The sequence below is a fragment of the Kogia breviceps genome, chromosome 14 (assembly GCF_026419965.1).
Source record: "Kogia breviceps isolate mKogBre1 chromosome 14, mKogBre1 haplotype 1, whole genome shotgun sequence".
Lineage (NCBI taxonomy): Eukaryota > Metazoa > Chordata > Mammalia > Artiodactyla > Physeteridae > Kogia > Kogia breviceps.
Genome location: NC_081323.1, coordinates 21,244,484 through 21,257,060, shown reverse-complemented (window position 1 = coordinate 21,257,060; position 12,577 = coordinate 21,244,484). Strand labels below are relative to the sequence as shown.

At 41.0% G+C, this 12,577-nt stretch overlaps 1 protein-coding gene across 5 annotated transcripts in view; it reads left to right on the top strand.

Annotated features, from left to right (window-relative positions):
- RPRD1B (regulation of nuclear pre-mRNA domain containing 1B) overlaps positions 1 to 12,577 on the top strand; it is a 92,913-nt gene that overhangs the window by 8,547 nt on the left and 71,789 nt on the right. For 4 of the 5 annotated variants that reach the window (XM_067013128.1, XM_067013126.1, XM_059038922.2 and 1 more), the window contains exon 3: positions 5,989 to 6,122. The exons of the other annotated variant lie outside the window; for it this stretch is intronic. In XM_067013128.1, coding sequence (XP_066869229.1) covers positions 5,989 to 6,122 — 134 coding nt within the window. The remainder of the gene's footprint in view (positions 1 to 5,988; positions 6,123 to 12,577) is intronic. 5 annotated transcript variants of the gene reach the window in all.

The following is a 12,577-nucleotide window of genomic DNA, read 5'->3' as shown; positions in this document are numbered from 1 at the left end:
CCCAAATCAGAAAAGTGTAAGTAGAAAAGCAGGTGGGAGACGGAATGAGCAATACCAGGATTAAAAATTTTTCTACTTGTTATCATCTTAAAACCTATCTAGGAGGCATTGTAAAAATGTCTTGGCAAATTCTGTGGCATTATGGGGAAAATAGACCTGATCCTTTTTTTTTTTTTTTTGTGCTAGGCGGGCCTCTCACTGTTGTGGCCTCTCCCGTTGCGGAGCACAGGCTCCGGACGCGCAGGCTCAGCGGCCATGGCTCACGGGCCCAGCCACTCCGCGGCATGCGGGATCCTCCTGGACCGGGGCACGAACCCGTGTCCCCTGCATCGGCAGGCGGGTTCCCAACCAATGCGCCACCAGGGAAGCCCAGACCTGATCCTTTTAAATAAAAAAAGATAGCTCTATTACCTTTCTTTTTTGCATTCTTCTAGTTCTTTTAAGGTCCCGTTCAGGTATTATATTCAAGGTCCCCATGTCTCTAAGCTCCCTCCCCACCCCCACCCCCACCCCCATTATTAGAATAGAAAGTCCAGCCATACCACTTCAGTCCTGATGCACCTTATCGACAGTAAGAAGTGCTGTCTGTACAGTTTTTCTGTGGCCAATTGATGAACAAAGATAGTGGACCTGTTAATATTGACTAAAATTGATTAGGAATCTCTTTATGATAATTTCCTACCTCCTCCCTCAAACCCCCTACCCCCTAAGAAAGAAACAACAAACCTCTCAAGTCAGAGAAAGCTGCCAAGGTCATAGGGTAGATTTAATTTGAATAGCAGTTTAAGTAACCAGACTTTAAACTTATTTTCCACACAAATGCCTTCTTGTTTTCTTCTCAGTTTGGAGATAGTTGTGCACTTAATCTTTCCTTCAAGATGTATTTAAGTGCCTTCTTTGTGCAAAGTACTGATCCAGACACTAGGGGGGCAAGCAGTGAACAAGGCAGGCAAGGACAAAATGAATAAGATACTTTTGGAGAGTGATAATATGGACATAATAAAATAGAATGACATTCTTGAGTGGGATCTTTTCTAGTGTGGTGAAGGAACGCCTCTCTAAGGAAGTGACATTTGAGGTAATCATGCGAAATAGGAACAGCTATTAAAAAGAACCTAAGGTACAAATAATCTTGGCATGTTAAGAGGATCAGAATGAAGGCCATTGTGGTTAGAACACAAGGAACAGAGGGAAAGTCACATCCAGGTGAGATCAGAGAGGCAGGCAGGTGACAGTCACATATGCCTTGTAAGCCTTGGGAGAGAGTTAGGATTTTGTTCCAATGGGATGTCAGTGAGGAGTTTTAAGCAGGGGAATGATATATTCCAAATGCCTTGTTCAGAGATCCTTCCAGCTTGGGGTGGAGAATGGATTATAAAGGCCAAGGGAGAGGCAGGGACATGAAGTCGAGGGTGTTGCTCTAGTGTAGGCTAGAGATGACATTGGCTAGGACTCAGGAGCATTGAGGAGATAATAGCTTCCACTTGTTGAATGTTTACTTTGTTTACTTCATGGGTAGATTTGTGCCCCCCCCCCCATGTAAAACTGATAGGATTAGTGGGAGCTTGGTAGTGAGGGAAAAGAGAAATCAAAGATTATTTCAAGGTTTTTGACATGAGTATGTGGATGGCTGATGGTGCTGTTTACCGAGGTGGAGATTGAGGTAAAGATATGGTAGAGGAAATCAAGAGTTTTGTTTTGGCCATGTTAAGTTTGAGATGGCTAATAGATATTCCAAAGGGTGATGCCATATAGGTGGATGGATGAAACAGTCTTGAAGCTCAGTAGGAAATTGATTTCTGGAGACATAAATTTGGAATTATCACCATATACATGTCTGTACATTTCCTGTTATAACAGTCATGGGTGCCCAAGACCACTTCCAGGTTTGGTGACTTGCTAGGAGGACTCACAGGACTTCTGTATAGTTGTGTTCCTGGCTATGATTTATTACAGTGAAAGGATATAAAGCAAGATTAGCAAAGGGAAAAGGTGCAAGGGATGAAGTCCAGAGGAGACGAGGCATAAGCTTCCAAGAGTCCTTTCATAGTGGAGTCACACAAGACATACTTAATTCCTCCCCCTTTGAACTGTGGCAACACATGTGAAGTGTTTTCTACCTGAGAAGCCCATTGGAGATGTAGTACCTAGGGATTTTATTAGGGTTGGTCACAGGCACTCTGCCAAAATTCTAGGCTCCCAGAAGGAAAGTAGGTGTTCAGCATAAACCATACTGTTTGTGTAAACAGTTGAAGCACAGTAAACCACCCTTATCAGTTAGGAAATGATGGGAACACTTCTGAAATCCAGGTTCTGAGATGCCAGTCAAGGGCCAACCTCGTGAGCAGGCCTACAGGGCAGCAGTCTCAGGCCTGCTATGTTAACTCTTTTCTGTACAATTGCAAAGGACTGTTTCTGCTCTACCTTTACATGAGGTGCTGTTGGAAGTGCTGAGGATACTTAGAAAGAATTTATGCCCTGAGTAGGCCTGCCATAGGCCTACTGTGTATGGGATAAGAGAAAAGTACACAAATGGTATACCAAGGCAGTGCCATTAGAGCTGCAGAGGAAGAAAAGGCCCCCACGCTGGCTTGGCAGGCCCTCTGGTATCCAGCTGACACTTAAAGCAGCAGTCCTACGTGTGTTTAACACATACTGTTCACTTTTTAGATCATATTTTCAGTGGTTGAATTTATAAATATTTAGAATTAAGATACTAAGTTGTGTTCTGCAAAATAAGTTACATATATACTTATTTATCATCTTTCAGTTTATTCATTCATAAGTGGCAAAGATTTTTTTTTGTTTTTTCACTTAAAGATTTCTCAAGTTAGAATGGAGTTAGTACAACTTGAAAAGATAGCTCCTTGTGTCATAAAATGACTTTTTTGCTTTGGTTGTATCCAATTTCAGGTGCTAAAGTGACTACCACTTCATTGGAGCTACTTAGGGCAAAACCTCATCAGTAAAAAGATTTCTTGACGGTAGTGTCTATATCTTTAGACCTTAGCTGGGAAAACTTTGAGTTACTGTAGTGCTCAAAGAATTAACCTATCATGGTTAATTATGTTCACTAATTACAGTAGAGCGCCCTTTAGCTGTAGCCTTTAGTGGTGAAAGCCTTTTGAAAATCTTTTGGTTACAACAGGTTTGAGCATCAGTATCCACTATACAGTAGTGTGACTGTAGCTGTACTCACTATCAGTCTTAATCAAGCCCCAAATAGCCCCAGGAATGGTGGATGGTGGTTGGATGGGTGTTGCGCCCCTCCCAACCCTTTTAACTAAATCCTTTATAAGAATTTGTTTTCATGATTGGTTTCTCTTTTGAGAGAATTTGCAGAGAACAGATTTTATGTTAAAAGTACCAACCAGTTAAGTTCTGATTAGTTGTGATTTTGTTAGAGTAATTATAATGACTTTATTTTTCTAAAGCCTGCATTTGATCACATTAGGGACTTCCCATTGCCTTCAGCATAAAGGCCACATGTTTAGTATGGCATTTAGGGTCCTCTATAATCTAATTCCACTGTATCCCTCCAGATTCTTCTGCTGTTTCCACACACTCCTCTCCCCCCCCCGCCCCGGAATTACTCAGAACCTTTTGCTCTTCACCTTGTTCTGTTTTGGGGATTCCATTCAAGCGAGAGGAGAAAGCTTGAGCATAGGCACATGTACCAGTGGCAGCAAGTGCTGAGTAGAAAATACTTACTGTTGAGTGTTGCTAGAACATGAAGCCTCAGGTAGGCTGTGAAGAGGTGAGGGGCTGCTGGGTCAAGAGCCCAGAGGTCAGGACCTATGCCTTGTTCTTTGTATTCCAAGCACAGTATTTCATAAACCTTAATGTGCAGATGAATGCTTAATTGATGTCTGACATGAATGACCTCGATGTGGTAAAATGGTCGTTGAAAGTTAACTAATTGTATGGCCCACTGAAACCTTTCTAACATTTTTCAAAAAAAACCATTGCAATTAAATATTTATTGTGCTTGTTCTAGGGCATATAGCAGTGGGGGAAAAAGACAAATCCCTGCCCTTGTGGAAATCACATTCAAATGGAAAGAGAATATAAACAACAGGGAAACTGTATATATAGCACATCAGAAGATAAATTGTGTGGACAAAAATTAAGTAGTAGGGAGTATAATTTTAAGTAGGGAGATTAGGAAAGGATTCACTGAAAAGGTGCTGTGTGAATATACACACCTGAAGGAGGAGAGCAAAGGAGACTTGCCTGACCTGAGCCTTGGTTCCAAGCTAAGTGCAAAGGTCCTACACTTTATGGTATGAGGGCCAGGGAGCTGTTGAGGAGGGAGGGGAGAGTGAGGATAGGTCAGGTCAGAGAAATAATGGGCTGGGCTGAGAAGGGCTTTGTAGGGTTCATTAAGACTTTCACTTTTATTCTGAGGGAGACCAGGAAGAACCATTGGAAGTTTTGAGCAAAGGAGCAACATGATCTACCTTAACACAACAGTTAGGATTGGATTTTTAAAACTTGAGAGTAGATGGTTGGAGGACAGGGTGGAAGCAGGGAGACTAATAATGAGGCTGTTGCAGTAATCAGACAAGAGATGATAGTGGCTTGGATCAGGCTGAGAGCAGAGAAAGAGGTGAGAAGTAATTTGTTTCTAGATGTATTTTGAAGATGGAGTAGAGATGTTTTCATTATAAATATCAAGGTCATATCTTTAAGTTTTATAAATATCAGTGGAATTTCTTTTCCCCATTTTCCCCCTCACCCTGACCTCTGACTTAAAAAAAAAGCTTTATCAATAGAATAATTAATTTGTATGTATCCCGATTTAGTTAGTACTTTAACCCCCAGTTTAGTTAAATTTGCTGCTAATAATTCATAAGTAATACAATCTGACCAGATTAGGCTGAAAACTCAGCTCATCTTGAGTGTTAACATAAGTTTTTGAAAAGTGCCGTTAGGGCTGGGGGTGGGTGAAATTCCCATCTGAGTTGAATTTTATATGGTTTCTTCTTGAGGTTCCTACTAAAGATACTGACTTAGATACTAAGATGTCAGGGTAACCCTTCTTGTTTATAGTTCCTCAGTGTAAGGTCATTGACGTCTAGACAGCCTCACAGAACAGAACAATTCATAGCAACACAGTACATGGTGAGGGAATTTGTTTTCCTTCCGGAAAGGCTTCCGCCATGCTTCCTCTTGCCATCTGACACTTGATGGTAAACAACTGTTTCACCCTGAGCGCGAGTTATGGTCATCTCACTGAAAAATAAGAGAGAGACGTTTTAAGAGAGTAATATGTCAGGAAAAAAACTAGCTTCTTTCATTGAGATATAAATTACAAAGGACTGTATTATGCTCGGTGTGTTCTCAGATTATCTGCTAGACACCTTTGTGTGAATCTGGAATACAGACCTAGCCTGGAATTAAAATAATTATGAGGTAGTGAGTTTAAAGTTGAGATCAGTCTTGACATATATGTGTGTACGATTGTATTTATACATATTTAAAGGTGTTGGTGTGTTAGCATTGATGAGTTATGAATATCTTCCCCACTTTAAACATTTGGTTTTAATCATTTTTTTCCTGTCCTTAAAAATTTTGGCCTGCTTTAATTTCCAGCAGTATATCTGGCACTAGATTTCAGTGAATGCCTTGTAAAAAGCAAGCTGTCACAATTGATATGATTGATTTTTGATAATTCTCTGTCAGTAAAAATCAGCCTTTGGCTTTTTGCCCTATTTGCCCCATCTTTCAAAGAGGATAAAAGACACAGATTAATTCTGTAACATAATCCCTCTCTCTTCCCTACACACCGCAGGAAGAATGTAGTTTCTGGTCAAGTTTTGAATATCCATTAAGTACAGTATGTACCTTACTCTTCCTTCTGTTTTTAAATATGTAAATCATTTAGTCAGTTGCTGGTTTTTGTTCCTTTTTTTTAAAAGTAAATCTGTCCTAATTAAAAGCAAAAAATCTTAAGCTTATATATATCTTTTCATCTTTTCTGGGCAGAGAGGCAGATGAAGGCTGTAAAAAACCTTTAGAAAGATTGCTGAACATCTGGCAAGAAAGAAGTGTGTATGGCGGCGAGTTCATACAGCAGCTGAAGCTGTCTATGGAGGACTCCAAGAGCCCTCCCCCCAAAGGTAGAAACATCACCACATGTTTACAGCTCTTGGTCTTTGCCTACTTTCGAATCACATATGAAAAGCTGCAGTGGGGGTTGCTGTGAACCACCAGCGATTATATGATTCTTCAGAGAGAGATGATCATAAACGATGGTGAGAATTTATGTAGTGCTTGCAGTGTGTAAGCCTGGTTCTAGTATTCATGCTATTCATCATCTCATATCCTACCTTTTGATCTGTATTCTCCTTGGCACGCTTATGCCTTTCAGAGACTTTCCTTGCACAAGGAAAAGGAACAACAAAATTGTTCAGAGTTATGGCAAACTAAGAAGTACTCTGGGCTAAGATTTTGTCCGAGCCTTGCTGCTAACTATCATAGGATCTTGGATAAGTCCTTCAGCCCTTTTGGAACTTGGTTTCATTAAATATTGATGTGGTTTGGGGACATACTTTTGATGGTTGCCAGCTGCTGTCTAAAATTTGTTTTGGTCCTTATTGAACCCAGAATATTCTGAGATAGTGTGTTCATGTATGTGTGTGAATTTTACCAAGTCCTTCTTAAAAGCTATGTTATTTTTTCTTTTAAAGAGGAGTAAGATCAAATGTTATTTGGTTCTTTGGCTTCCAGTTAGTTGTGACTTAATTCTAGCTGGCATGGTATGTTTCGAAGCTACAGATCTGATCTGACTGTACACATGCTCGTTGCCTGGAGGATCAAGTCCAAATACTAACATAGTATTTAGGACCCTTTATAATGTGAACTACTCTACTTTTCCAGATTCTTCTCCAATTTTCTCACATATACCATATTCTTTGGCCATACCTAGCAATTTCCCCTCTGGATGCTCTGTTGGTACCCCTTCCTTTGCATCTGCTGTTACCTTTGCCTAAAATGTCCTTCTGCCCCTTTTGTGTGGTGAACTTATTCTTTAAGAATGCTACTCACATTCTGACATCTTTGCTAGCTTGTCTGGGCACATGTAACCAATTCCCTCCATCTTCCTCTGGGACTTTGTACATGCCTCTGCAATAGAACTTAGCCACAATTAGCATATGTGATAATATCATTCATTCAGCAACTCTTTTTATTGTATACCTTTCATGATCTCTTCCAGGTCTGAGTTTATATGCGTTTTAAGGTGGAGTAACTTTCCTGTGAAACTAGAGGTTTAGAGGCTTTCTAAGAATGACTTAAGTGCTTTCAGTGTGCAGGTCATTGTTGTTTTACTTGGAATTGATAGAAATTGGGATTGGATTGGATTCTGGCAGTGTTTGTGTTGTGTCCTTTGGAAGTATTCTACATAGTGTTCGGGAATTATCCAGCATTCTTTTCTCTCCTCTGACTTGAAGTCCATTGGTAAACAGTGCTGATTTTTTCCAAAACACCTTTGGGCAAGTAGGAGAGCTCTGAAAGATGATGTTTGAAGCTAAGTGTTGAATTTCAATTAAACAAGCATTTGCCAAGCATATGCTTTGAGTAAATAGCTATGCTAGACAGTATAGGAAAGAGCAAGAGAGGAGTGAGAAATTGTTTTGCACTCAGGGAGCAGTCAGACAAATTGGGGAATTTGTGGCAGTGCTAGATTTGAAAATAGCTCCATTGGGTTTCTGATTTTTTTTCTGATTTTTTTTTTTTTTTTGAGTGTCTAGACATTAACAGCAATAGAGGCAGTATTCCTCTAATGTAGTTTGTAAAGATGAAAACACATATCAAAAAGTTCCAATGTGTTTGTCTCAGCTAACTCACTCTGTCTTCTCACTGTCTTCTTTGGACCTGAGTTATCAGAATATTTTACACAATCCTTTCAAAATATTGATGAGTTTTCCAGAAGCTTATTTCCAAATTTAAATAGTCCTTTTACATTTCAACCTTAATTCAAGGCTAATTCTTTGTCTTCAGACAACTTTACAGAGTTTACTTTTAGAATAAAAATGTTCCTGTGGAGCTGACATTTCTAATGTTGGAGAACGTGTGAGCTTAGGAATTTTGTTTTAGAACTGGAGTTTTCTTGAGTTTGTGTACCTGTAATTTAAAATCTGTGGGGTTTTTTTCTTTCTTTTTTCAATGTCAGGTATAAGACCCAGTGATTCTAAAGTTGTCTCTGTATTCTTGGGAATACTCATGCTGTTGCTTGACTGAGTGGAACTTCAGTCCCATGTAAATCACACTGTATCCTATAGTTGTAGGCTTTAGAAAGGAAAGGTAGATACAAAGGAAATAGCATTTATTGAGCCACCTATTCAGTACCAGCCCCTCTGCTGGCTGCTTTTCATGTTAATTTATTTTAGATCCTTACAACTGCTCTGTGTACTAGGTATTATTTTCATATTTCAGATGAAGATATTAAGACTCGCAAGGGTACAGTAATTTTGTCCAGGTAGATATAATTGATAAGTAGAGAATTCAAATCCAGGTCTATATAACTTAAAAGCCTGTGTTCTTCACACCATAATTTTTCCTTGAAAGAACATGGATTCAATAGACTTGAATGAGGGTATGAATTCATGAGCAGGTCACACAACTTTCTTGGACCTTAGTATAGTTAGTTTAGCTATTCAGAGCAAGGGTTTGAAATCAGACTTGCAGAGTATGAATCCAAGCTCTGTCACTTCCAAGCTGTGTGACCTTGGGCATGGCATTTGACCTCTCTGAGCCTCAGGTTCTCACTGTACAGTATGGCTATTATTATGGCTTGTAATAATACCTCATAGGGTTGTGTGCAGATTACTTGAGATAATGAATGTAAGATGTTATTAATGTGATCATATGATTTCTATTTGGTACCCCCTCCCAGTTCTAATATCTAATATTCTGAGTTTCTAAATACAAACCAATAGCAAAAGTAGGAGGAGTCATGTTAGTATGTTCAGTCCCCCAGATTTTGTGCAAGGCTGGAGAGCATGGTGGTTAAGAGCACAAGCTCTAGGCCCAGCTTCCCAGGTTCAGGTCTGGACCTGGCCATTCAGTTCAGTGAGGTGACATAGATAGAGTGCTTTCAGAACTGTGCCTCAAGTCTCAGCCCTTTGTTGCACATCTTTTTCTCTCTACAAGTAAAGGTAAATGTGCTTTTTAAAAAAAACTCCCTAAAAAGAAAAAGAAAATTTAAAAAACTCCCTTATTTTGCAGGGAGGGGACAAAGAATGAGGGAGCTGTTGGAAACTGTATTTCCTGATTGTTTTTTCATTATAAAAGTAATATAGAGGGCTTCCCTGGTGGCGCAGTGGTTGAGAATCCGCCTGCCGATGCAGGAGACACGGGTTCGTGCCCTGGTCCGGGAAGATCCCACATGCCGCGGAGCAACTAAACCCGTGAGCCATGGCCGCTAGGCCTGCGCGTTCGGAGCCTGTGCTCCGCAACGGGAGAGGCCACAACAGTGAGAGGCCCGCATACCGCAAAAAAAAAAAAAAAAAAGTAATATAGAAATGGAAATAAAAACAAAAGTAAACAAATGGGACCTAATGAATCTTAAAGCTTTAGCAGAGCAAAGGAAAACATAAACAAGATGAAAAGACAACCCTCAGAATGGGAGAAAATATTTGCAAATGAAGCAGCTGATAAAAGATTAACCTCCAAAATTTACAAGCAGCTCATGCAGCTCAATATAAAAAAAACAACCCAATCCAAAAATGGGCAGAAGACCTAAACAGACATTTCTCCAAAGAAGATACACAGATTGCCAACAAACACATGAAAAGATGCTCAACCTCACTAATCATTAGAGAAATGCAAATCAAAACTACAATGAGGTATCACCTCACACCTGTCAGAATGGCCATCATCAAAAAATCTACAAACAATAAATGCTGGAGAGGGTGTGGAGAAAAGGGAACCCTCTTGCACTGTTATTGGGAATGTAAATTGATACAGCCACTATGGAGAACAGTATGGAGGTTCCTTAAAAAACTAAAAATAGCACTACCATACAATCCAGCAATCCCACTACTGGGCATATACCCCGAGAAAACCATAATTCAAAAAGAGTCATGTACCACAGTGTTCCTTGCAGCTCTATTGACAATAGCCAGGACATGGAAGCACCTAAGTGTCCATTGACAGATGAATGGATAAAGAAGATGTGGAACACATATACAATGGAATATTACTCAGCCATAAAAAGAAATGAAACTGAGTTGTTTTTTTTTAAAAGAGTCTCTATTTTAAAAAATATTGATTTATTTATTTTTGACTGTGTTGGGTCTTCGTTTCTGTGCAAAGGCTTTCTCTAGTTGCGTGAAGCGGGGGCAACTCTTCATCAGGGTGCGCGGGGCTCTCTCTGGCGCAGCCTCTCGTTGCGGAACACAGGCTCTGTGATTGTGGCTCACTAGCCTAGTTGTTACGCGGCATGTGGGATCTTCCCAGACCAGGGCTCGAACCCACGTCCCCTGCATTGGCAAGCGGACTCTCAACCACTGCGCCACCAGGGAAGCCCGAAACTGAGTTATTTGTAGTGAGGTGGATGGACCTAGCGACTGTTATACAGAGTGAAATAAGTCAGAACGAGTAAAACAAATACCATATGCTAACACATATATATGGAATCTTAAAAAAAAAAAAAAAAGGTTCAGAAGAACCTAGGGGCAAGACAGGAATAAAGACGCAGACGTAGAGAATGGACTTAAGGACACAGGGAATGGGAAGGGTAAGCTGGGATGAAGTGAGAGAGTGGCATGGACATATATACACTACCAAATGTAAAATAGATAGCTAGTGGGAAGCAGCTGCACAGCACAGGGAGATCAGCTCGGTGCTTTGTGACCACCTAGAGGGATGGGATAGGGAGGGTGGGAGGGAGATGCAAGAGGGAGGAGATATGGGGATATATGTATATCCCCATATTTGTTATAAAGCAGAAACTAACACACCATTGTAAAGCAATTATACTCCAATGAAGATGTTATTTTAAAAAGTAATATAAAATCTGTGGGGGGGGTTCTCTTTTTTCAATCCTAGAAATTTCAAGTGGATTATTTAGAATGATCCAGCTTTACGGGTAGATGACTGCATTTTGTAATGTGATTTGGGATCCTTCAGGCTAACTTTTTGCCTTAAAATTAGTTTCACAGTCTGCCATAGTGTCTGAAATTCTATCACAGGTCTCTAAGAGGCATACCATAAACCCTTAGGTAACCAGATTACTTGAAGGTTAGCTAGTACAAGGTCCCGTGAAGACACAGGGATGTGTTGAAGGATAGAACAGAAAGTATGCAATAAGGACAGAAGGATTTTGGCCCCTGTAGTGTTTGCCCTGCCTATAAACAGAGTGGTTGAGAAAGTGAAAAAAGGAGTAAGTGTATCACCTGTGGTCAGAGCCGAATTGATAGCGGACGGTGCCTGATCTGAAGTTCAGACACAGGAACAGGACTGGCAGATTTCCTGGGTCATTTTAATGGTTGTCTGACTCGATTGAGAATACTGGGCCTTCTCGCTGCTAATTCTGTACACATGAGCAGGGGAGAGTCTGGTTTGTGTAAAGGGAAGCAGGGATAGTCATTTCCGGCACAGCACTAGGGCTTTGCAGTCGCTATGCTTCCTCTGCCTTCAAGAAGTTTCAGACTCAGGTGTGTTGACACTTTCCTGGGTATTATAGCGATGTAAAGGAATAAGACACTTGCTGTTTCGATCGGAGAGGTGAGGCCTGTGCCTGCCAGTTGCCACGCAAAGTGGCAAGGGCCCAGCGCTTTCAAGAGAGGCCCCGATGCTGTGGGGGCTGGAGGGAGAGGATGACCGTTGGAAGGGAGTGCTCAAGGTGGTTCTGCTGTTACCATCACCAAGGACACTTTGAACTTAGGTGGCCTTTTCAGGGTTTTGAGTAGAGGCATGATGGGGTGAGAGCTCAGCTCTAGGAAGATGGTGTAGTCTAAGTTGCAAGAGTGACTAGAAGAGGCAGAGAGCCCAGCTGGGACAGCGGTCTGGACAAGGCATGCGAAAGGACAGGTGGCTGATAAGAGGCTTTGGGAAGGAGCAGAAAGAGGATGTAAGGAAGAATTCCTCACAATTTTGGAATCTGCTAGAAGTTGGAACTTTGGGAAAGATTCCACTGTCCTCCAAGGCATTGTACCTGGAAGATGGGGCCAGTGGCAGTGTTCATAATGGTAATAGGTAGCTCAGGAAAGGAGGAGCCCTGTGGGGGAAATGATGAATAATTTATTTCCAGTAGGTTCTCTAGTGGAGATATGAGAGAACTGGAAAAGTAGGATGATAACGGTTACCTCCTGTTATACCCTCTTCCATCAGTATGGCGAAGGACAGAAATGGCCCTAAAATTGTCATCAGTTTGATTTTGGTTTTGCATTGCTGGAAGTGAGTGGCAGCATGAAGTGGTAAAAAGAACTCCGGATTAGGAGACAGAAGACTTTTGCTGTCTGACCCAGACTTAGACTAATGAGCTCTCTGGCTTTGGACACACCACAGCCGGTGGGCCTTGACATTCTCATGAAAAATGAGGTGGGGAGCAGTGGGGAAAGCAAATACA